Here is a 26,680-nt window from a genome sequence, read left to right on the forward strand (position 1 = left end):
TGTACGGCTGTGATGCCCAAAGTGGTGAATGATGGGAAAGGGGGGGAATGTACATACATGTTTTTTTTTTTTTCTTAAAAAAAAACGTTATATCCCAAACATTGTTACCGCTGTAGGCAAGTGTACATAACAAACTATTGAGCAATTTAAGTGTCTGGGTGTAGTGGTAACATGGGTGCTATGCTGCCGATTACATGACAGAGTCACAGGTACTTCCCCCAATGTTTTAGAGACTGTCTAAAAAGCCTGTCTTTGATTAATACTAGAATATTCCAGCACTATGTAGGATCCATCTACGGATGGAGCTAAAACAAGATAGGAAAGAGCTCGGAACCTATCAGCTCGGCACGCTTCTGGATATTGTACAAGACGTCACGGCATGACTAGTTCAAAACATCACTGGGATTGGGGGAACTGGAGCTAAGCAGAAAAAAGAATCGCGATCACAATTGCTTCGTAATACATAAACAATTAAGTTGGAATGCCCGTGACAGGTAATTGTTTTCTCCATATTAGATGGCGCAGAGACTGAATCATGGTTGTAAAATACGTCTGTGTGGGCGAAGAACTATACATAAATAAATAACTGCATAAGTAAATAAATACATAAAACTAATGTGGCAACTTTAGGTCTGCTGGGTTAGTATGTTATGTTGGTTCTATTTTTCACTTTGAGTTTTGATTACTTTGGGCTACAACAAATGGCACAGTAGATGTTGAGGGGGCTGTAAGAGGTGCAGCCTTTGTGCCGAGACAAAAGGTGTATTAATTCCCCCTTGGCACCCGTGTAACGCACCTCCCTGAAATAGTGCTGGCTGGCACCTTGCAACCAGCGAGGTCCATAAACAGCTGGGAAATGAAACCTAGTTAGGCGGGCTTTGAATGGCTGCTGAAGTGAGCGATCCCTGAATGGAGCTCAAGTAAGGCCTTCGCAGAACAAACTTGAAGGCCTTTGTTGCAGTCCGTGCAGAGGTGTTCAAAGTATGCGAAGACTGCTCGTCCCCGAAAAAGATGTGCTCAGTGGTGGTTGAATTGCATATACGTGCGGCAGACTTTCAATGGCTGTGCGAGGAAAACGTGAAGGGATATTGAAGTTGAGGGCCAAAGCAGGGCTCTCTTGGGAGCACATTCTTGAATAAAATATTGCTCCACTCTTTTAAAGTCCTTTTCAAATGTGTATACTACTCTGGGAGTGCTAGATATCAAAAGGATTATTCTTGTATGTAATCTTAGAAAAAAAAAAACGGCTTATCGTCCTGTCTGTTTTTGTGTATCCCTTTTTTCGTGCTTTCTATTTTGTTAAAAATGTGTCGTCAATCATTCGGCTTGAGCAACTCCAGACATAGTAACTTCTGTTATACAGTCTGGTCCACTTATAACGATATCCAAGTGCCAAGGAAATCCCATCGTTATAACCGATAATTGTTATAAGCTATTTTGTTAAAAATGTGTCGTCAATCATTCGGTTTGAGCAACTCCAGACATAGTAACTTCCGTTATACAGTCTAGTCCACTTATAACAATATCCAAGTGCCAAGGAAATCCCATCGTTATAACCGATAATTGTTATAAGCGGGTTGTGAAATAAATAGACTGAACAGAGATCAAAGCATTTTATTCGCATGCCAGCAAGGTCGTACTACTACTAATTTGTGGAAAAGAAGCCACAGTCGGTCACCTTAGTTTGCCGCGTGTGAAGCTAGCGCAAATCTTTTCTTCCAAGAGCATCTATAGGTGCTTCACCTAGCTGAGGTAAATGTACGCAGGGACTGTGTCACGCATTCGGTCTCCTGCGACGACACTGCCTGAGTAGTCGGCGCAACCGCGTCATCAGTCGTCAATGCTGCACTCGGGATTCAATCGTTATATCCAATATCGTGGCACTGGAGCATTGTAATAAGCGGTTTATTTCAGCATAGAAAGAATGTAAAAGTTGACGGTGCCATAGCTGTTCATCGTTATATCTGATATATTGTTATAAACGGTATTGTTATCAGTGGACTCGACTGTAGCAGGTTACAGTGCAGGTACAAAATAAAAGGCTATGGCTGTCACAGGAAGATAGCTTAACAAAATAAGTGGAAACAAAAAATTTATTTCGCAGTTAAGTCTCAACAATTTGAGCCTGATGCTTTCAGCCCTTGTTTTGTCAACTTTTAAAGAAACCCAGCTGTCCAATCCTCTGTGGTGTGAGGCACTACAGTAAACTTGCATGCTGTTTGCCCAGGGTCATGTTCTGGCAAGTTTCATTGTTTTTGTTTTTTCCGTTTTGGCAGTATTTCTTTTGTTAAGCATTTAACTCAATCTCTGTGATACCTGCGTGCACTGGTTTTAGAAATTGGGGCAATTTTGTTGCCCCATTTAGGTAGGCATTGGCGGATGCTACAATCCAAGCAAGTGTGGTGAAACAAGTACTTCCTGGGCTCCGCAGCTTTTTTTTTTTTCTTTCAAAACACCGAATGATGCTTGCAGAGTGGCCTGCAAATGTTGTATTCTGCCTGTATGTTCTCCCCTTCCTTTTTGTGTTTCAAAATAACAAGTGTCTAGATATTAACTGTCACGCTAAGCACCATTTCGCACATTGCCCATCACTCTGTCAATGGGAGCGTCGAATCTTCCACTATGAATGGAAGATAAGGCAGAGCCAATATTTGCCCAATGCAAATATAACAGCGGTGGGGGCAGGTGTCTGCTTTGACTTCGCAAGAGGACCTGGCATCTTTCCATTCTTTATTGTTTGTCGTCGATTTGGCACTATTATTGTCCATTTGGGGCTATTTTGAGTTCGTCTATGGTCGACATGAAACCCCGTTTGCATATAGTATGTCCTTCACCCTTTGTAACCTGAGCCTGTAAGGTATTTTTAAATAAATTAATAAACCAGATCGTATGATTCAGGGCATAGACATGTGAACAAAGGAATACAAGAATGCCGTGACATTTTTATGACAGGGACGGAGTAAATGTCAGGTTCGATGTTGTTCCTTGAAGATGTTGAAGATGATGATGATCTGCGTTGGTGCCTGATGGTGACGGCACTGATGACACGACGACGATGGTTGATGGAGGGTTTTTCAAAACTGTATATTTACACAGAAGATATATACAGAATATTGACAAACTGAAGATAGAGTTAACAAAGTAAGAAATAAAATGGGGTTCTAGGTCAGCTAAGACTTTGTGCACGCGGCACCCCCGTCAGCGACGGACGACCCTGACCTTAGAACTACCCAAGTGGTGAGATCCTCCCTAGCCTGACCTGGCTAGCCCGGCAATACGCCGGCCGTGCATAGCACATTAAAACCTTGAGGATTCGACCCCGAGACCTCGTGTCTCGTGGTTTTAATGGGTTACTTAGGCCCCACCCCCGATACACAGGCCAATCAGTATCTCCTGGGCACCTGATTGGATGGATTAGTAAATCCGGGCCTAAACCACGGTGGGCAACGCCCCCCACAACCTTCAAACGCTGGTCACTCTCTCCCACCAGAAAACAAGGAGGAGATCAAAAGTAAACCAAACAAACACAACCACTCAAAAACCCGAGGAAACACGTGCATGCGCCCGGGGCACGCTTCCACGAACGCTGGTCTGCATCGCCTGTTCCCACGCATCTCGTCCGAGACCGGACAGCTACTCAAGCCAGCTGAAACCCATAAACATCCGTCTTAACGGCCCGGCGCGTCCCCAAGATTCCCCGCCGTTGACAGGCGATGCCCCGTTAATTGGACCGTGGGCCAGAAACAGCGCGTAGGGACAAAAGGACACGGCGGCCGGCTCAGGCGTCGCCTCTAAAGCCCCGTCGCCCCTGCCGCGCCCATCCCGGGCCGCAACGCGCGCCCCCTCGCAAGCCTCCACTCGACGCGCGCAATGGCCAACAAAAGGAAAGCTATCGCCGTAAATCGGCCACTGTCGAACCACAGTTGACAGCTCCACGCTCCCCGTCTCCAGCCGCTCGACGGGCCAAATGGCTCTACAACCTGCTAATGGAAACCGCGGTGAGTCCCGAGCCAGCGGCTGCCATGCCCTCCGGGGTTCCATTTGAGTCGCCAGGCTACCAATGTTTTGCCACGGCTACACCACGCACTTCGGCCAAAACGACGCGACAGCGCAGCTGCGACCCCAGACAATGTGTCCTTCCGCGAACGGCATGACCCAGAGACCGCTTGCTCTTAACGAGCTGGCTGCCATAAAGTCATTCATTCCCACTTCCCGGGCCTGCCGCTCCCTCCGCGTTCGACATATTCCGCGTCGCTGGCACCTGGATCCCCTACACGCCCGTCACCAGATTCACGTAGGGGCCCACTGGTCACTACGTGAATAACACAAACAGGATCCAGGCGTGCAAAGTGACAGTGAAAACAGTTCACATACTTGTACCCGGAAAACACGCTAACACGAGCTTGCATGCACACACCAACCCTTCGACAAGGACAACCCCCAAAATAATTAGAGTTCCAAGCGAATGCAAAAAGTGTCCGGTGTAGCACCACGCTCGCTACACGGCGTATAGTCCGCTGTGCTCCGCTAGCGAAACACAAACACAGCCGGTGCCAGTCCGCAACGTCTCGTTTGCTGTCTTCTTCAGCAGCACGACCAGTCATTGTTGCGACGCGAAGCTCTCGGTTGCACAGTAGGGGTCCCCCGCCATGCACCCGCATGCGAACACTGCCGCTCCCTTAGGAACAGCGCAGACAAATCGACACCCTTCCGTCCTCGCCTAGAGCTGCCCCTCGGCGCAACTCTGCCTCGAGCTCAACCTGGCCACCGAAAAGCCACACCTGACCGAAATACCCCCAGGCCACCCAAAATGAGCGCCTGACAGCCGCTGGGTATTCCACCTGCGCCGGAGAAAACTCCCCGCGCTTGTGCATGAAGCTACCCCTGCCTCGACAATGCGAAACCTCGCGTGGAAAGCCCTTGCAAGCGAACAAACGCTTGCCCGCACTGAAGGTGTCGGTCTCTCCTTCACTGCAAGAACACCTGAGCTCGCCTGCCCGTTCACGCGATCTTACCGGCGCGACACGATGCACAGTTTCGAGCGGCTTGTGCCCTTGCTCCGCCGAGCCCTGTACGCGCCTCTCGTCTGCTTGCTGCAGAACAATGCCCGAGGGGCATGTTAGCCATACCAGCGCGTCCTGCTCGACCCTGTCGCTCTGCTTCTCTCGCGGAACCGCGACAGCTGGCTCCTCCCGACACTCCGTATCGTCGAGATCTCCTCGCGGGCCGAGCGCTGGCGAAGCCCTCGGCCTGCCCACTGCATCGCCCCGCGAGCGGTGATTGCGATCACTACGCTTCGCGGCCTCAGATACGGCGACCGCGCCGTTAGTCTGCCCCTTCTGCTCGATTACCTGGATTACAGCCTCACGGTGGTGTAGGACTACACCCTCGCTTGCGTTCTCCTGAGATTGCCCGCGGTCTGGATTTACTGACCGGTCCGAGCCAGCATCGGGCGGCGACTCCTGAAGCCATGGTGCGACCGCACCAACTGCGACGCATTCGCATCCCACCTCTGCCGCTGGGAAAGCAACATCCGCTGCTCCGTTGGCACTCGGCAGACAATGCTGCGTCGCATCACCCTTCTCTTTTACGGCCTCGTCGGCCAGCCCTGGCTCCTGAGCATTCGCCAACTGACCTGAAGGCTCCACTCCCGGGATCGCAATCCCGCACCGGCGTGAGACCAGACACTCGCGTGCGGTCTCTCTATCCTTTTCGCTGTCTGAATTAACTGACCACCCCGCGACGGGGTCGGGCGGCGGCTCGTGAACCCCTGCGGCGGCCGCAACGGGTGCGACGCACGCGCGTCCCCCCGCCTCTGACACGGCCGCCTCATCGGTGCTCGGCTGACAATGCGGCGTCGCCTCACACAGCTTTTGTTCCGCCGCTCCCCGCCGCGGCAACTGCCGGGCTCTTTCGCGCTGTTCCATTAGCTCGAGCTCCCGCTCTAATTCCCTAATGTTTTCCCGAACAGCCCTGAGCTCTGCTTCCATCGCTTCAACTGAGCGATTATTGCTCGCCATGATTAGCTATACGAACTAAATCGTAGTTTACACTAATTCATGCCCTGACAAAACGGCAGTGATCGCACACGGGTGAAGGCAAAAGGGACTCACCCCACGACGCGCTGAGACAGACGCCGCCGCCTTCCCGGTGGCCTCTCTTCCCTGTTGCTCCTCACCGCACGATCACGGCGTTCAGTCAGTGTCCGCAGTCACACACCTGATGCGCTGCTTCCCCAGTAGTCGCTCCGACGCCGACGCTGTGTCGACGCCTTCGTTGCTCCTGCTGGTCCCCGGCAAGCCGACAACTCGCCGTCCCGCTGTCTGCACGGGCTTCCGGTAGACGATGTCTTCCCCCGTTGCAGATGCGCCCTTACTTGTTGTTCTTCAGTCGTCGCCCTCCTTGTCGTCGCGCCTCGCAGATCCTGTCGACTGCGCCAGTAAATGTCAGGTTCGATGTTGTTCCTTGAAGATGTTGAAGATGATGATGATCTGCGTTGGTGCCTGATGGTGACGGCACTGATGAAACGACGACGATGGTTGATGGAGGGTTTTTCAAAACTGTATATTTACACAGAAGATATATACAGAATATTGACAAACTGAAGATAGAGTTAACAAAGTAAGAAATAAAATGGGGTTCTAGGTCAGCTAAGACTTTGTGCACGCGGCACCCCCGTCAGCGACGGACGACCCTGACCTTAGAACTACCCAAGTGGTGAGATCCTCCCTAGCCTGACCTGGCTAGCCCGGCAATACGCCGGCCGTGCATAGCACATTAAAACCTTGAGGATTCGACCCCGAGACCTCGTGTCTCGTGGTTTTAATGGGTTACTTAGGCCCCACCCCCGATACACAGGCCAATCAGTATCTCCTGGGCACCTGATTGGATGGATTAGTAAATCCGGGCCTAAACCACGGTGGGCAACGCCCCCCACAACCTTCAAACGCTGGTCACTCTCTCCCACCAGAAAACAAGGAGGAGATCAAAAGTAAACCAAACAAACACAACCACTCAAAAACCCGAGGAAACACGTGCATGCGCCCGGGGCACGCTTCCACGAACGCTGGTCTGCATCGCCTGTTCCCACGCATCTCGTCCGAGACCGGACAGCTACTCAAGCCAGCTGAAACCCATAAACATCCGTCTTAACGGCCCGGCGCGTCCCCAAGATTCCCCGCCGTTGACAGGCGATGCCCCGTTAATTGGACCGTGGGCCAGAAACAGCGCGTAGGGACAAAAGGACACGGCGGCCGGCTCAGGCGTCGCCTCTAAAGCCCCGTCGCCCCTGCCGCGCCCATCCCGGGCCGCAACGCGCGCCCCCTCGCAAGCCTCCACTCGACGCGCGCAATGGCCAACAAAAGGAAAGCTATCGCCGTAAATCGGCCACTGTCGAACCACAGTTGACAGCTCCACGCTCCCCGTCTCCAGCCGCTCGACGGGCCAAATGGCTCTACAACCTGCTAATGGAAACCGCGGTGAGTCCCGAGCCAGCGGCTGCCATGCCCTCCGGGGTTCCATTTGAGTCGCCAGGCTACCAATGTTTTGCCACGGCTACACCACGCACTTCGGCCAAAACGACGCGACAGCGCAGCTGCGACCCCAGACAATGTGTCCTTCCGCGAACGGCATGACCCAGAGACCGCTTGCTCTTAACGAGCTGGCTGCCATAAAGTCATTCATTCCCACTTCCCGGGCCTGCCGCTCCCTCCGCGTTCGACATATTCCGCGTCGCTGGCACCTGGATCCCCTACAGACGGTCTAAAAGGTGCGTGACTGACGGGGCTTTTACTGGAGCTCGCAACGTAATACACAATTGCGAGATATCTCGGAAGGAAAAACAGAAAGAGAGAAAGTAATTTCTTGCGAAAAAAACAGAAGTTGTTGCATAAAGTTCCGAGCACAATCCCACTTCCAGGTGGTCCCTTTGACTAGAGATGTTCGGTTTCTACTTATTCTTCCAGTGTGGCCCCGGGATCGAGGAAACGGGATCGAGGATTGCGGTCCTCACATCTTCTTAGATCTCTGATGTATCGTTCAGAGGCAACGTCCTTTCAGTGTTTTCTTTTTTCCTTTTTTTTGAGTTATAGAAGCAGTAAAAAAAAAACGCAGTTCAGGCTTCTTGCTTACCTTGCAGATCACCTTTCTGGCAAGTGCATCGGGATGTCTGGCTTCAGCAAACCCAAATCCCTCTTTCAGAAAAAGAGGGATTTGGGTTTGCTTTGGAAAAAATTTGTTGCGTTGTGAGCGTTAGTTTTTTTGGTTTTAAAGTTTTTTTTTTTTCTTTCGTTTTGTCATGTGATACCCAGTTGGGACCTTGTAATCATCTCTGTGGGAAATTTTTCCTGGAACTTGGGCGCAAGTCCTATTGTTACCCCAAAACTTCTAGAAAAATTGCAGTTTGTTCTTAGCTGGCATTGGTGGCTTGGGAGTGAGCTCAACTCCGGGACCATTTTAACGTGTCAGTTTCCTCAAGTGTATCGGGCGGCTACAGCAGGACGTGATGAATGTGGTTCTGATACGTTGGGGGCTGAAAACCCCGCACCACGCTCGCTTGTCAAGTGCAAACAAACAATCAAACAGAGCCTGCATTTGCACTTCCTTTGCTTGCCTAGTTCGTGATTGATGGCCTGGTGGCCGTTCTGTGTCTTTTCCTCGCGTGATTTGCTCGCCATTGAGCAGGCCTAATAAGAGCGGCTGAGCAGCTGTTGTGGGGCCCTTTTTAAGGGAGTGCTTTTCTTTTCTTTTCTTTTTTTTTAGTGGGGCAGGAGGGAACTTGAAGAAGGGGGCAAATAATGCACAGCCCCAGCTGCGGCTCAAAAACAAAGCCACCCACGCAAATTTATGGTGCTCGGCTGGGAAAAGGACCCCCCTCTTTTTTTCTTTTCTTCAGTTTTGTCTGTAGACAGATGCCTGTTTTTATTGTTCCCGTTATTGTTTTATTGTCCCTAGTTTGTTGAAGGAGTGCAGGCTTTTCTTCTTTCCTTTTTGCCGGCATTAAACTTGGACTTTTTTTTTGGACGGCATCGCATACTTTTGTGCGGGCTTGTTTGGAAAAAGAAATGCAAAAATGTGCCTGTTTGGAAATTGTGTCAACGTCTCACCTAGTTTGTTTTGCATCTGTTTGTTGAGCACACAATACGTTGCTATGAGCTCTCCGTTGTCGTTGCTTGCTCAGTTGGAAGAAAAATTACGAGGTGGTGGAAAAAGCTTTGAGGCGAGGTCTGCTCGGGAGTGCTTTATCTACGCACGGTCGCACACTGTCAACATAACAATAATCAACCCTTGCATACCAGTCCAGTGCTTCCAGTGTTCTGGCCAGGCTGAAACGAATACCCTCGAAGTCGTTTTTTCGAAGCACATCAAGGGCCTCCTGCAGTCTATGCCAGATCTCCACTGGGGGGTGAAAATGACAAACTTTGATCTGAATGGGTATGCATCTGTGGGAAGGGGGTGAATGCTGTAAATTTGGCTATACTCGGTGACAACTTAAGAATGGCACCGGAAGTTGCCGCTGTGCCTTATCACTGTAGCCGGATGTTTCTCCGCGCGGCGCAATTAGGGCGTTACTGGGAATATTTTGAACACGGCGTGAGCCGTTCCCGTGATTTTTTGGACTTAATATGCTTATAAACGACTCCAGTGACGACCAACAAACTGCGTGAGACAAGGCAGACGATATCATGCATTCATAGCAAAGCCCTTTCAAAACGCACGCGCACTGATGTCACGGGTCCGGCACTTTGACGGAGTGATGCACTACATGAGGTGGTGCCGTGCTTGAGTTGTAACCGAGTATAGTAAAGTGGTCGCGGAAGTGAGTTGACACTGTTGCGGATGGTGTACTGTTGCCAAAGGACACTTCGGTGACAGTGTGTATTGTTGTCCTGGAGCATCCTGTTGTTCATGTGTGCTCTGTGCATAACCGTGCGTGCTATGGAAAATGCTTTGCATGACTTGTTGTAGCATTACTGGGAACTGTGCTGCCGTAATGTGGCCAGAACAGCAAGAGTTGGGCAGCTTTTAGACTATATGCAGAGGACGATGTTTTTTGACACATCGGCTTATGAACGTCGGTGCTTTCGGTGATGATGATCATTGAGCGGTCATGTTCCTTGCAGTGGTGCTCTGTGGGTGCTGGGACCAAATGTGGATATGAACAAAAAATATCTAGACACCAGCGCGCGTGCATGCACGCGCGCACACACACAGGCAGAGAGGTCTCATTAGTTTCATGTGTCTCAGTTGCGCAGACTTAGATTTCATGACGGCATCTTTGTAAAAGCTTTAGTAGAATGCCATATGGTTGTGCATTTCTTTTTAAATGAGGTAGCAAAATGCAGTATTTTGTAGTAGCAGCAATGGGTTGCCTGTCCAGCTAATGCGGATAAGCTTGTTGCTTCTGTTGCTATCACCACGGGCACATATTCTGCACACCCATCCTTGTTCATCCTGCATAGAGGTCTCTCTAAAATGCCAGATGACCAGCTTCCACTCTCGATGGGTTCTTTTGCATCTGGGCTGCCTTCAGTAGTGCTCAGCAAAGAGCAATGCTGTTGGTTTGATTCCCGGCCGTGGGAGCTGTTTCTCTAATGGAAGTGGAAAGCAGGAGTGCCGTGTGTACATGATTCCAATACATTTGGAGATCCACAGGTGGTCTAGATGTATCCGTTGCACTTTACTGTGGTGTGCCTTGTACCCCAGGCAGTGAGAGGTTCGAAGCATAGGGCATGAATCTTGTTTTTTTTTATTTTAGCCATTTAGGCCGGCACAAAGGTGCCGATACCTGCCTTTTGCTCTGCTCCATGTGCTATGTTAGTACTGAATGGGTGTTTACATGTAGAAGGCTTGGGGTTTGGTTTGATTGATGGAAAATATCCTTATTAGGAAGAATTCAGCTATCCTAATTCCAGGATTCCACTGGCCACCAATGCTGCTCCCTTGATGCGTTTGTGATTGGATCCGTAGTTAATGTTGCTGGCATATGTTGCTACCGCACAGTACACATTTGCCCTAATTTCAGTCGAATATGTGATGTTGGTTCATTGAATGTAAAGCACAATTTAAATAATTTATTTTCATAGTAAGGTATTTCTGCACCCTCCTCAGGCAAGAGGAAGCGTAGGGTGATTAAGCAACTTTTCAGCTTGCGGGAAGAAACCCCACACACGTGGCATAGCCCAGAAGAAACGATGAGAAAATGTTTGTGCGTTGACTTCTGTATCATCTCGTTATCTCGGTTGATGCGTGTATGTTTTCCTATGAAAGATGCTGAATTAATTGACGATGTATGAAGAAAGTCATTTGTTGATTTGTGTTTAGGGACCTCCTTTCTTCCCCTCAGCTGCATCGGTACGTACGGCATTATTTGTTTGTGTGAAAAAAGAGGAAGGGGTGATCTGGCCGTTGACACGCAGCGCGGCATTCTTTTCTCCAGGAATGCCGGTGAATGTACCCATTATGTTATTGTTTGAGTCCCCTACATAGGAGCTTCATCCCCGAGAGATGTTTGTGTTGGTAGGGCACACTCACCCCCCAAGCAGAAAACGACCCTCAGGTTCATATTTGGTTAGCAGGCGAGTTTCTGAAGGGCTTGACTGATGTACCTGTCTCTAATGAGCCAACCTTAATGCTTACGCAGGCTGCTCGGGATGCTTTTTGCATGTGACATGTGTGTTGGGAGATGAGTAATGGCTGCGTGGTATGCACTGTTGATGATGGCCTCTGTTTTGGAATGTACACTCGTGAAAGCGTGTATATCTGACGCTGCGAAGAGTATAAATGCAGTGTGTCAGAAATATCTGGTCAGGTGTGACGTGAGGTGCCGTTACCCAAGCCAAAGTTGCATGAATGGGCTTTAGACAGCTTGTACAAACATAGCAGGCTATGACGCCATGGGAAAGGAAGCTCCTGTTTATCTTGCGCTTCTGCTACCTGCAGATCTGCTATGTTTATCCAGGGGATCGTTGGCATGATGAATGAGGATCAGTGGCCACATTTCTCGCCTTTCTTTTTTTTATGAGGTTGGGTCTGTGTGTAAGTGCAGTGACAAAATACAAAATTTGAGGAAAGGATTGTATGAAGCAGACTTGGAGCCTGCCGGGCCCTTGAAACTTAGCATGCTTTCAACTCTTTGAACATAGGAAGAGCTCGGGATTGGAATCCAGTGTGTGCTTCACACGTACGCTTCATTTCAGCATCTGTGCAGGCTAAACTAAGCTAATGTTTCTTGAAACACTTGTGCATATGATTTGGTTCCTTGTGTACATAATAACTTAGTTTATGGTGCCCGCATTATTTAGGCCGAGCATGAGGTAGGATCTCCTATGGACACAGTGTGGTGGGGAAGGTGGTTTCATTCCTCAGATGTTTTGGGGAGCAATGAATTGGAGAATGTGTTTGTGCGGCCAAACGGAATGGCAACCTTGAACTGACAGTTGATGTTGGATGACATGTACCTGGGCCATGAGAAAAGGTCGTGTGTCATCGATGGGTTGTGGAAAAAAGATTTTGTGAAACAGGGAACATCGTGAAATAGTGTAAACTTGATAGAACCAGGTTAGTTTTTATTAGTGAAACACCGGAGGTACGGGAGTAGTCAGAAAGTATAAATTGAGCTGAGCAGTTTTGTAGAGGTCCTACAAAAGAAATTAGGTTTTGTTGTGCAGGGTCCCAGATTGCCAAGGCATACTCCAGTTTAGGGCGAATTAGTGTCCGATATAGTGTTAGCCTAAGGGAGGATGAGGCATGAGAGAAATTATGGCGAATATACCCTAAGGAACAGTTTGTGCTGCTGCAGACGTAATTATATGTGCATGTCATGTTAAATCATTTCTGATGTGAACACCAATATACTGTATGAAGTAACATATTCAAGAATGGCTCTGGTAATGTTGTAATTAAAGGGCTGCTGAGGATAATGTTTGCGTGTAATGGTCATGCTTTCGCATTTGTTTGTGTTAAGTGTCATGTGCCATTGCTGCACCATTTTAAGAGAGTGTCGCGATCTGTTTGTAAATCAGTGTTATCCGTTTGCATTATTTATCGGAAAATTCACGACCAATCAGCAAATACTTTTATGGAGGAGTTTATACCACTGGGAAGGTCAGTTATTAATATGTATTAAAAAGAGCAGAGGCCCTCATACGGAACCCTGCGGTACACCGGATTTAACATCAGAAGGCGGAGAATTGCATTAGTTAGCAGTCGCAAATTGGGTACTATTAGTCAAAAAGCATTCTATCCACCTAAAGGTCAATGTTTAAGGTACTGAGCTTAGGAAGCATGAGACACTTTGTCAAATGCTTTTTGAAAATCTACAATGATGCAATCTAGAGATGAACCGCGACCCAGAGCTGATGCAGTGTTGTATGTGAATGTTAGAAGCTGCATTTCGCATGAGTAATGTTTCCAAAAGCCATGTTGAAATGGGCTGAAAGACGAGTTTGATTCGAGGAATGATACAAGGTTAGAATAAATGCAGTGTCTAGAGTTATGTCCGATGAAACCCTAAATTGAAAACTAGTTACGTCCGGCGGAACTTAGCCAGCTTCTAGAGTTACGTCCGACGGAACCCAAAATTGAAAACTTAAGTTACATCCGACGGAACTTAAGGCCAATGTTTTGAGTTACGTCTGGCATAACGTAAAGCAGAAAAAACTTTTTACAGCTAACGGCACCAAACACCGTAATGCTCTATAAGTGTAATCCATACACCACATTAGGCTTCCTCGATTATCAGTCCCGGATCATCCGCAGACTGCCCGAAACGCGATCCGGTGCTCGATTTTTCCATGTATTCCTACGGGACTTCCGGTCCAAACACAGTCCGCAGACTGTCCGCGGACCGTTCAGGACTGGTAAATCGAGGGGGCCAATTATTGAAATGGTCGCTTGTACGATACATGATGTCAAATTCGAAACCCCAAATGTTGCTGTTTTACAGCCAAACCGGTTCGGAAGGAGTAAATCATAAGTAACATGTTCGACAGCGCCGGTTCCCCAAAGCCTTTTTTTTTCCCTATATGTCTGTGTGCCTGTGTGTCCATGTGTAATAATAATAAGCCTTGTAGGCGCTCTCGTAACTTCATGTGTTATCTCTTGCCCCCATGTCAACTGTGGTCATATTTATTTCTGTAAATAAAGTTCGGTTCGAATACCAGGTGGGCTCATGGAGTTTTTTTAATTAAAGGATTCAAATTTTTCTGTACTAGTTCACGCACACTTCTTTCCATATCCAACACATGCAAGGAAAGGTGAAGACAGGAATTAACAAAATAGAACCTCCTTACGTTTTTCATTAGTCAGCCAGAGCAATTAACTAAAATTCATCGAGATTTATTTATTTTTCTGTAAAGAAATAAAGGAGTATCAGGGCATTCGCTTTATTACCCCTAATAAATTATTTATTATTAGGGCAGGTTATTGATTGATTAACCTTCTAGTTAATCGATTAATGCTTTAGTCGCGATTAATTGTTTTAACCGGTTTAAGCTTGTGAGCAACAGAAAGAAAAATGCTATGTTCAAATTATACGCAAGCATGTTGAGTATCATATTCGTGTTCAAATAACCCGCCTTACGTCAAAACAGGAAATGATGCCAGTGTGCGGAAAGGTGGTACTGATGAAAACCGAAAACTTATAGCCAATGCAGACGGGAAAATAGGTATACTCTCAATAATATTTCATCGACAACTCTTAGACTGAACACGAAGTCGACTTGTTCGTGTACCTCTGAACTCGTGTATCTTCATTGCCATTGTGCAAAATTTTGAATAAAAACTACAAACGTACGTGGTACTAAAAACGAATGGGCAATTATAATACCGTTTTGCCGTTGTATAAACTGTTGCTGTAGTAAGCAAAGCGCGATTAATCGGCACCATCTGCACTCGTGACAGGTGCGCATGTTCCTGATTCTAGGATAGTGTGAGTGACGTACGAGCTGATAAGCATCTTGCCCACATCATGAACCGTGATGATGACTTACTTAACTTACCTCACCTGGAATGTGTGTGAACAAGCGTATGAGCATGATGAACTTATTTCTGCTTCTGCATAATTCTTTGTGGTCATTTTTTCTGCCAAACCAACACAACCAAATAATCGATGCATAAAGCCAGCCTATTAATCGGGTTACAATGTTTAATCGGGTTACAATCGGGTTACAACCCTATTAGATACATTTGTTAAAAGACTCTTGACCCATGTAAATTCGTTCTCGCCACAAACTGCAGACGCTGCAAAGTGGCACTGCACCCACGGCATGACGTTCAGTTTTGTTAATTCCCATCTTCTCCTTTGCTTGCATGTGTTGGATATGGAAAGAAGTGTACGTGGGCTAGTACAAAAAAATTTGAGTCCTTTTTGACGCCTATATCATGCTGACCACTCGACCAATGGGGAGCCGGCGCTGTTGAACATGTAACCTATCATTTACTCACTCTGAACCGGTTTGGCCGTAAAGCAGCAACATTTGTGTTTTCGAATTTGACACCATGTATCGTACAAGTGACCATTTCAATAATGTTGCGTATAGATTACACATATAGAGCATCACGGTATTTGGTGCCGTTAGCTGAAAAAAAAATTTTGTGCTTTATGTTACGCCGAACGTAACTCAAGACATTGGCCTGAAGTTCCGTCAGGGTAGCTCTAGTTTTCAATTTTGGGTTACGTCGGACGTACTCTAGAAACTGGCTTCTGTTAGATGCAACTCTAGTTTTCAATTCTGAGTTCCGTCGGACGTCACTTTAGACACTGCGTAGAATAAATGACTTGCTCTAAAATTTTACAGGAAATAGAAGTTAACTATATTGTCCTGTAAGTTAGGGGAGAGCCCTGGTTGTTGGATTTATACACAGGGACCACCTTCCCCACCTCCTGATTGAATGTCATAGGACAGCACTGAAGGGATTGAAAAAAAATGCGTGACAGGATTATTGATGAATAAACTTTGGTGTTTTTTAAGAACTTGGCATTTATTTCATGTACGCTACAACTGGAAGAATTATCAGGTTATGAATCAGCTTCATAATGCCCACAGGATCTACTACAATAGGGCCAATTGTAAAAATGTTGCAATTACATAATTGCAGCACAACATCAGCAGGACAATTAGAAAACGACTTGGAGAATACATAATTCAGAATACGAAAACGTGCATCACTGTGCATGACCTGGTTGTCAGCGTATCTAAGAGATATGGGTTCTTTTTATTAGGTCTATCTGTCTTCTGAAACTTTTTTGGGTTACTTCGGAGAAGCGAGGGGAGAGTGTTTCTAAAAAAGACGTCCTCTTTTTTTTTTTTTTTTTTTTTTTTCTGCCCGATAAGCTGCTAAAATATTTCTGTAAGCGAACCAGCGGGATGGCTCGTTTTTGCATTTGGCTACACGATACAAGTGTTTCTTACGGTTTTGCAGGGTTCGCACAGGTCCTTGAAAACCTTGAAAACCCTTGAATTTAGAAGTGTCAATTTCAAGGCCTGGAAAGTCCTGGAATTTTTAAATGGTCCTTGAAAACCCTTGATTTTTCCGGAGAGAATCAATGGCCCTGTCTTTTCACAAGAATTCAAAGTGTTTGTCGTGGATTTTAGGTGCTAACAAATATAAAGAAACATCGCAACAATCAAGTTTCAGTGTATTGCGTGAAATTACAAGTTTGGTGGGAGCAGACACTTGTCAATCCAATCCATGTCACGATACAATCCAGTGAAAGCCAGCTTCTGTTCTCTATCTTGCATCTTCCATATAGTCTGTGGACGCATGCTCCTTGCATGTTTCCTGTGCCTCATACGCTCCATCTGCGTTTGCTTTTTCGTGCAAATGGTGGACGTGTACATTGTTCATCCTGCCTTGCAGCAACACTTGCAGATTTAATTTTAGCTGATACTCTTGCTGACAAAGGAGGAGATGCAGGCAACATTAACTAAGTTTTAAAATCAAACAGCCTCAGCAAACACAAAGGAAAAAGAAAAACCTCTAAATACCAGCCATGAAATAAAAAATAAAGCTGGGGAAGCATTTACGAACCCGTTAGCAACTATCTAAATGTGCACTAATGTGCTTAGGTAGTGTGCAATAAAAAACTTTTGCATTGTGTTGGAAAAGTTATAAATAATCCCATATAAAACGTTAGATGGGGACCTTGAAAATGTGTTTTCTGGTCCTTGAAAGTCCTTGAAAACCCTTGAATTTTTGCTTTTCAAGCCTGTACGAACCCTGTTTTGCAGTTGTTTTAGATCAGGTGTAAACCAAGGTGAGCATTACTTGCCAGAGGTAACAACTAAAGAAATATATTTGTTAATCGAAAAAGGGATTTTTTTAAAAATAAGTTCCAGTTGTGTCACAGTGCGCCAGTTGTTGTTCCACAGTGCAATCAAAAATGCCTGCCATGTAGGTGCCGAAAAAAGATTCAAGTTCTGTGTTACTTGAAGCATAATCTCCTTTGGTGTAGATTCTGATTGTTTTGCGGTAGTTTCTGATTGTTTTGCTGTGTGTAAGCCGGGGTGAAACATGAGCTTCTGAGGTAAAGTGTATAGAACAGTGATCGCTTAAACCAGGAAGGAAAATTAGGTCTCGCACAAGATTGGAACCATTTGTCAGGACCAAATCTGGTATGTTCACAGACGTCAGACCCACTCTGGTTGGTTCGTCAACTAGCTGAGTCAAATTGAATTCCAGACACGTGTTAAAAAATTTAGTGCTGTCTCGTGATAAATTACTGGAAGTGGGGAAGGGCACCGACCAGCTTATTATTTTAGAGAAATTAAAATCCCCTAGCAAAAACAACGCATGCAAAAATTTAAAGACTAGGTTGTTACAAACATCGTGTATTTTCTCACAAAACACTGATGTAGCATTCGGTGGACGATAACAGGCACAAAACAGGGTGTTTTGATTATTTAAATGAATTGAAACACAGATTGTTTCCTAGAGAAAATTTGTTATCACCAAACTAGAAGTGAGACAATCAGCTACAGCGACCAATACACTGCCGCTGGGTTGATTACAGCAATCAGCTCAATTTACTATGTATTTTTTATCAAAAAAAAAAATCCAAGCTTGCTTTTGACAACCAAGTTTTTGTTGAAACTACTATATCTGCAGCACTGTCATCAGAAAGGGAAGATAGGGAATCGCGCTTGTGAGTGACACTGCGCACATTTGAAAATAAGACCGACGGGTTTTTATCGTTATATTTTGGGCACGGGGCAGATGTTAGAATGACAGGGTATCGAACCCCTGGACGTATCGTCGACATTCTTGGCTTCTTTGTTGCCACAGGCAGGGTGGAAAAAAAGCTGAATTGCATGCCACTTGCAGCATATGGTGCCAGGGGCAAGTTTTGTCTAATGGGGCAGGAGTTAAAGAATTTTTGCTTTGGGCAAAGCAGCCCACAGTAGTATAAAAAACATCAGAACGTTTTACTCTTTCATAGCGAGGAAAACGGAGTGTTGTGTACCTTTACGGAAAGGTACAAGGTTGAGGATGTACATTGTCCTTTTTGGTTATTGGGCAGCTATGAATTTTAGATGTTGTTCTTTAAGAGGAGGTTTGAAAGCGAGAGGGCCATCGTACAGTGCCCTGTGTTTGCCTTCTTTTTAAGCCATTCCGGCTTTGGACAGCTGGCTTTATTGTCAATATAGTAAATAAAAAAATTCCATCTTTCAGAGCACAGGGGAAAAAAGCATTCGTATACTTTCAAGCCACTGTTTTATCATTAACATGGAATGAAAAATGAGGTAAACGCAAGTTCATAGAATTAAATTTGTGGCTTTTTTCTTTTCCATTCACCTTTCGGGACAACCATTCACAGGTGTCTGCGGAAAAGGCAGGTTAATGTGGCTATGCCAGCTTTGACACAAAGCTCGCATTCCTATGGTGTTGACTTGACTTGATTGGGGCTGCTTCAAGACGTGTGGTAGCAACGTGCTAGCACTGTTGAACTTGCCATAGGGGTTTTCTGTGATCGCAAGGGCATGTAACACACTTTGGTTTTTGAATCGTTGGTTTTCGTGCTGAAAGGTCCACACCTTCCTTTATTGCTTTTTGTGTCTAGTCTGTTGTCCAGTTTTGGTTGTGTGTGTGTGGTTCTTCTGCAGTATATGTGTATGCGTTGGTAGGACTGCCTTTTCTTCGGCCTGGAACACTAAAGCATCCATGGTGCCTTGATCCCACATGCTTCCCGATGGGTGCGTCATAGCTTGTGCAGCCAATGGGGTGTGTGTCCCATGTGTGTAAGAGCATTTATCGGGCAAACACAATGAATCGGCCTCACACTCTCGAAAAGAAAGGTGCTGTGTTGAAGCCCCCGCCCCCCCAAATATTATCAATTGCTGCACTGGATGGCAAAGTTTATTTTACTCACTGTTTACATTAGCTTCATGTAGTCTTTCTTTAACAGACCCGCTTGCGTTGGCTCAGTGGCTGTGGCATTGGGCTGCTGAGCATGAGGATGTGGGTTCAGTTCCTGGGCGCGGCGGCCACTTTTCTGATGGAGGCGAAAAGCAAAAACCCCCGTGTGTACGAGATTTTGGTGCACGTTAAAGATCCACAGGTGGTCAAAATTAATCCGGAGACCTCCACTACGGCGCACGTCATCGCCCATGTAGCATCGGTGCGTTAAACCCTACACTCAATCAATCAATCTGTTTCTTCGACACTTTATGCATTTCTTTTTCTTTGCTACACCTGCTGAAAAATGGGCACAGTCTGAGGAGTTGGGCTGGTGTGTAAACTGCGCTACCCCATCTTTGCTTTGGGGCCGTTGAGTGTATGATCAGACTTTGCACCAAAGAAAGAGGGGCGTAGCTGTGGCACAGGGCCCCTTCCGACCCTCTCTCTCTGTACCTTGGTGCAGGCTCGACCGCCTGTTCCTGCTGCTGGACACGGGGTCGTCGCCTGTGACCAGGCGGGCGGCCGCCGTCCAGCTGGGCGAGGTCCAGAAGCTCCACCCCCACGAGCTGCACAACCTGCTCGCCAAGGTGTGTATATACGAGCAAGACGTGGTTGCTGCCACACTTCCTTCTTGGCCGTGTCCTGATGAATCCCTCTCAGTTCTGTCCCTACTGCTGTCCGATGGCCAGGCATGGGCTCTTGTTTCTCTGAGGAGGTGTCTAAAATGGCATTGATACGATCCGGCCAGATGCCACCCTTGTCCAATCAATGCGCAGTTGTAATAGCAGACAAACCACGTTGGTGTGACAGACCGCACTGCAAATGTTTTGCCGTAGGTATTGTTACCAGGCAAAGATGTACGAGTACAGCCTGCGTCTCATCGAGCTAACGTGGCTTGCGAGCGGCTTGCAGGAGGGTTACCTTCATTCCAACGACGGAGTGCCAAAGCCCAAACTTAAACTGTTTAATTCATGGCGAGTAGAGAAAAATGGTAATGCAGTAGCACGCTGCTGTGCTAAAGCATGACAACTCTGTTGGGCATGGTAGCAACCTCTGGCCAAACCCAAACAATGCCCTGCCTATTCATGTTGAGGCGCGCCTTTTTATAACCACAATTTCCGAGTGGTCGGGCACGCCTCAACACGAAAAGAGTTTTCGGAGCAGAGTCAAACGCATACAGTGAGAGCACCCTCACTGACTCTGAGAGGGGAGTCAGGCGCCACACATAGCTGTGTTGGTCCGACGTGCTTGTGCTGGAGGGTCCTTGGGCCGCTCCACAATCGCAAGGCCACCTGCCCCCGCAGGGAGCATTTGCTAAAGCAGGTGTTTGCGTGTACTGTGCAACACCACGGACCCCAAGCACCCACGTTTACAAAAGGGTGAACTGAAGGGCATGTTGGTGCATCATATCATTTGAAAACAGCACGGAAGACGGGACTGAGCAAGTAATAGACGACACAAGTGCCTAGACAACACAATAGACGACAAGCAAGTAATAGACGACCCACGTTTAGCCGTGCGTGGCAGCGCCGTGACCGGGGAAAAGAGGGTCCTGGTGGTTGAGCTGACGCCGAGTGCTCGGACCTTCAAAACCCCTTGGCGAAGGCAACACACCACTTTGGTCTCCGATTCTCGTAGACGGCACCTCCGGTCTGACCCGCCCGGGGGGAATCGGCAGTCGCCTTTTCCTGTCCTCCTCTTCAACCTTTCACTTTCCTATCTTCTCTCTAACAACTTTCCTGTCGTCTCGTTCCTTCTTCAGTTTCCCTTTTTCCTGGCAGCTAGGGTTAACCTTGTGTGGCGGACAACCTTGAGTTCATCCATATTAGGTTATAACCGTGGTGTACAGCTGGCGTGGGCAGGACTTGCTCGCGAGTTCCGGTCCCGTCCCCTTGTTGGGCTCCATGGTGGGCGGCTGGCACCATGGCCGAACAGATTTTTCGTTTTATGGCTTCTTTTTTTTTTCGCCCAACTGATCCTTCTCGTAAAAGAGGGGGCACCGACGCAACCGCCAAGTTTTTCGCAAAAAACGTCAACAACTTCTCTCTCAATTCTACGTGGTGCACAGCAATCGCGCAGAAAAAACTGCCCGACTCGTCTCACCGTTTCTAGTTTCAAAGACTCTAACATCCACCCTAAGTGAAGGCTACAAAGTAAAAAAAACTAGCTAATGGAGACCTCCTACTCGAACCGCTCTACAAACACCAGTGTGACAAACTGCCAGGACTAACGTCTTTTGGTGAGATCCCTATAACTGTAAGTGAACACCGGTCACTCAACACAGTCTGCGGAGCCATCTCCGATGACGACCTAAAATACGTGCCTGAGGAGGAACTTCTAGAAGGCTTAAAAGAACAGAACATCACAAATGTCTATAGGATAAAAATCAAACGAGAATACGAAGAAATACAGACCAAGCGCATTGTCCTGACCTTTGCATCCAGCATACTTCCAGAATCCGTTGACATAGGCTACACTTAGATGAAACTGAGACCGTACATTCCAAATCCCCGCCGATGCTACAAATGCCAACGATACGGTCACGGCTCGCTAAGCTGCCGGGGCCAAGACACCTGAGCAAAATGTGCCTCCCGTGAACATCCTGCTTTCAAAACTGTGAAGCTGAAACATACCTTTGTGTGAACTGCGAGGGCAACCACGCAGCGTACTCTCGTGTTTGCCCAGCGTGGAAAAAAGAAAAAGAAATCATCACACTGAAAGTGACTGAAAACCTAACATTTCGCGAAGCACGGAGGCGACTGTCACCAGCGCATACCCGTGCATACTCCGTTGCGGTGCAACAGGACGCAGCATCACAGCGGTCTTCGGCGCCTGCTGAGGCCACACCAAGTGAGGCTGAAGCAAGGCCCCCCGCGCCCCCGGTGGAAGCAGCTAGCACTGCGTCACCACCTCCAAAGCGGGCTGCACGGACCCCTGGTTTGGCAGTCTCCAAGGCCTCGCCCCACACGGTGAGGTCGAACAGTTCAACACACGTGCGTCCTGCACGAACCTCCAGCGTCTCTGAAGAGACAATGGACACAGCTGAGGGAGTTTCTCGGCCGTCTACTTCGGAGGTGCGGCGGAACTCCCTAGAAAATGGAAAGAAAGGCAAAAACAGTATCACGGGACCGAAAACCTAGTTTTCACTTGATACAAATATAATATGGCATTCCTAGTCCACTGGAATTGTCAAGGACTTTTAAATAATTCAAATTATGTCAAAGAAATATTCGCAACTCATTCACCTGTAGTCGTGTGCGTTCAGGAAACGAACCTGGGTCTTAAACTTAAGAACATACTAAAAGGATACCAGGTCTTTCGTTGTGACCGCGAACAGGTGAACAGGCTCTCTGGTGGTGTCGCCATAATTGTGCAAAATGGTATTGCAGCTCAAGAACACAAACTGAAAACTAGGCTAGAAGCAGTGACTGCCACACTGCTTGCATTCAAAACAATCGCAGTCTGCTGTGTGTACTTGGAACCACAACTCACGGTAACACTGCTTGATCTAGAAGATTTAGTAAATCAGTTACCAGAACCGTTCTTAGTAGTAGGCGATTTTATTTTAATGCCCCCCCATCTATTTGGGGAAGTTAAAAAAAATTATGTAAGAGGCCCGATTTTAGATTTGATTTTGTCCAATAATGTCTGCTTACTGAATACTGGCAAGCCTACATACTGCTCGCCAAGCTCAGGAAAGATGAGTTGCTTAGATTTATCCTTTAGTTCACCTTTGGTTTTTAGCGATTTTTAAATGGGATATCATAGACAACCCATATGGGAGCGATCATCTACCTGTACTCATTAGCGTAAGCATCATCACCAACCATTATCCCGACGAAACCACGCAGGTGGAAACTTTTGCCGACTGGGGACTTTTTACTTCGGAAGCAAATTTAGACCAAGTTTTTTCAGACACTCTTAGTATTGACGAATTGAAGGAAGTGTTTACATCCCACATTGTTAATGCTGCACACATAGCTATCCCACAGTCCACGGGAGTAGTGAGGCAAAACCACAAAGTATGGTGGACCCAAGAATGTAAGGAGGCAAAAAAGCAGCAAAATAAAGCATGGGGGGTCTTTAGAAGGTGCCCAACACAGGAGAATATAATAATCTTTAAAAAGGTAAGAGCTAAGGCAAGGTGCATTTTGCCGCAAAGCTGAGAAAACCTCGTTGCAAAATTATGTCTCGTCTATAAATAAACAGCTCCGCAACATCAAAGAAGGTATGGGAGCAAGTTCATAAGCTAAACGGGACATACTCCCTACCCTGGTCCCGGGTTCGAATCCTGGACCAGGACGAATTTTTCTTCAACTGCGAAGTTTCCGAGAAAACTGTATAGCTTTCCTTTGTAGCCGTCTGGCTGAATTTAGGTGGATGTCAAACTTTCCTTTACAGAAACTTACTCCACCTTGGGGATTTCCCCTAAATCTGGTCGATTAATACTTAAGGTTCTGTTGCGCAAACACTGGGATTCCTACAGATCATGCCTTCTACAAGTTTATCGCTCCGTCGTTCGCTCTTGCTTAGACTATGGTTGCATTGTGTATGGCTCAGCAAGGCAGTCCTACTTGAAACGTCTGGATCCCGTACAAAATTTAGGTTTACGACTCTAATCTGGGGCATATAGGACATCAGCCATTAGTAGTCTTTATGTTGAAACCAATGAACCATCACTTGCATACAGAAGAACCATGCTGACATGCTCACACATCCTAAAGATCCGTTCACTACCGAAGCATCTGTGCTATCCCATAGTTACGAAATGCCCATCTAGGACACTGTTTAATAAAAAAACTCCAAGCTGTTAGACCATTGCTCCTTCGGTTTGAAGACAAATGCCGAGAACTTAGTATGCTGGACACGTTACCTGGTACTGCCCAAAAAACAAAACAACTACCACCTTAGTATACATTCCCGGCTGTGTGCGATTTTACACTGACACACTTTCAAAAAAAGAGAACACCGCGCGAACACATATTACAGGAGTTTTTGGCACCAAACGAAAAATACAAAGGCTACACCTCATTCTACACAGACGGTTCCAAAACATCATGTTATGTTGGGAGTGCAATAATACAAGGTAAGTGTGAGAAGGTGATCAGGCTACCTCAGTGCGCCTCGGTTTTCATAGCGGAGTCTTATGCCATTGCTGTGGCTGCAGAAGGAATAAGGAGGGAAAGCATTCCTAAAAGTGTTATCTACACGGACTCGCTCAGCGTGATCACAGCCCTATATTACAAAAATGCAGCTCAACCCATAATAGGAGACATAATACATAATTTAGTGACAGCAAAAACACAGGGACAGGAAATTAAGTTGTGCTGGGTTTCTAGCCATGTTGGAATCAATGGTAACAAGAGAGCCGATGCATGTGCTGCACAGGCTGGTAGCAAAACAGTAACACAAGTGCATATTCCTCATAGCGACTGTATGAAATTTATACTGAGTAAACTGAGAGAAACATGGCAGTCCTCATGGGATGACAAAGCAAACAACAAACTTCACATAGTTAAACCCACTATAGCAGAGTGGGAATCAAGCAAACATGAAGAACGCTTCACAGAAGTTATTTTATGTCGTCTCCGCATTGGACATACACATCTGACACATAACTTCCTTCTTATGCAAGAAGATAAACCGACATGTGAAGAATGCGATTAAGAGCTAGCAATAAACCACATGTTACTCTCATGTACGAAATTTGAGGTCCTGAGAAAAAAGCATTTCGGGCTGTTCTATGACGAACACATTCCATTTCACCCCAGTCTACTTTTAGGAGAAAACGCTCTGGTTAAAATTTCCTCCGTTTTTAGTTTTATGAAAGAAGCAGGGCTTTTAAATAAGCTGTAACGCTGTAATGTGCTGTAACAATTGGCTATTACCCACAAAATACACAAAACCTTCTTCTGTTTGGCGCATGAAAGCCTAAGTTGCTTATGGGCCATAAAACACAACACAACACAACACGCAAGGCCACTTGCACGCCCTGGAGGTACAGACATACTGGGTTCTTTCGATATATGGGCTTCACCACAGAACACTGAGCCTTTGCAAGAAAGTCTGCCGATAAGTCGCGTTTTGTGATGTTGGAACATCACAAAACGTGACCCGTGTCAGCATGTACGGACTGTTCTAGTCATTTTCTTTTCTATGAAATAATGGTGCAACTAATAAAGAGTTTCATTATGGGGTGTTGCAAAAGTTAAGAGAAGGGTAACAGCTGGCTTAGACCATCACCATTGCAGACAACAAATGCTCATGCATGTGTCGGGGGGAAGGGAGGGGAGTAGGGGGGAGAGAGAGAGAGAGAGAGAGAGAGTTTGTTTTCTCATTGCTATGGCAGATTTTTATTTCATACCTACCGTATTTTCCGGTGTATAAGTCGCGGTTTTTTTCAGAAATATTCGTTGGTGCGTCTTATCCACCGGTGCGACTTATGTATGGAATAATTCCAGTTCGCGGCGGCCGCGCGTGGCCAGCGCACGTTGAGACAGCTCTATGGTGTAAATTAATCCCAAGTCCACTGCTACGGCGTTTCTCATAGCCCATATGTCGCTTCGGGACGTTACACCTAAGCATTTGCAGCTTTATCTAGTCAAAAACAATGATAATGGCGTGCGACAACCGCACGCCACTTCATGCCATGCACAGTAACTACAGTTCAGAATAAATTCAAAGTAACATCACACTGGGTTGCAAAAACAAAATGCAGCTTATGAATTATTACAGAGAGTTACTCTGAAGGAGGTAAATGTGCTGCTAATTTTTAAAATGACAGCTGACTGATAAGTTTCGATTTTCGGGCCGCTTCCAGTCGCGTCACTTCCGTCCGCCATGACACTTTTATTGCGCTGATTTATGACATCACGCAAGAGACGCGCAACGTTTGGAGAGGTGGCCAAATGGGTCTCCGACTCTTGGTACTCCATTTCTACCAAAACAGTTGTAGCCGGTCCGCGAGTGGTAACGATGTTGGTGAAGAAGACATTAGATAGCCGGAGGACGACAGTGATGTGCCCGCGGAACTCCCACTGAAGACATACTGAATTATTTGTTAGTGAGTCTGAGGAAAAAGACTTCGATGGTTTTGCCTAAACGCTGTCCGTAAGTACATGCCATCTCTGTGTATCAATAAACCATTTTTGAGAAGTTGGTTCAGTGTAGACTTTGGGTGTTATATGCCCGTGTCTAGCCCTCCCTACCGGGGGATGCGTTCATAGGCGGCGGCTGCCGCAACCATGTACTTTCGCTGTACTTTGTAACGATCTAATTCACT

The 26,680-nt window shown here is 46.7% G+C and overlaps 1 protein-coding gene across 3 annotated transcripts in view; it reads left to right on the forward strand.

The window, feature by feature from the left end:
* LOC144138676 (TATA-binding protein-associated factor 172-like) overlaps positions 1-26,680 on the forward strand; it is a 98,227-nt gene that overhangs the window by 13,430 nt on the left and 58,117 nt on the right. For all 3 annotated transcript variants that reach the window (XM_077671069.1, XM_077671071.1, XM_077671070.1), the window contains exon 2: positions 19,862-19,985. In XM_077671069.1, coding sequence (XP_077527195.1) covers positions 19,862-19,985 — 124 coding nt within the window. The remainder of the gene's footprint in view (positions 1-19,861; positions 19,986-26,680) is intronic.

The sequence above is a fragment of the Haemaphysalis longicornis genome, unplaced genomic scaffold (genome assembly GCF_048455015.1).
Source record: "Haemaphysalis longicornis isolate Haplotype H1 unplaced genomic scaffold, Haemaphysalis longicornis Haplotype H1 scaffold_5, whole genome shotgun sequence".
NCBI classification, from domain to species: Eukaryota; Metazoa; Arthropoda; class Arachnida; order Ixodida; family Ixodidae; genus Haemaphysalis; species Haemaphysalis longicornis.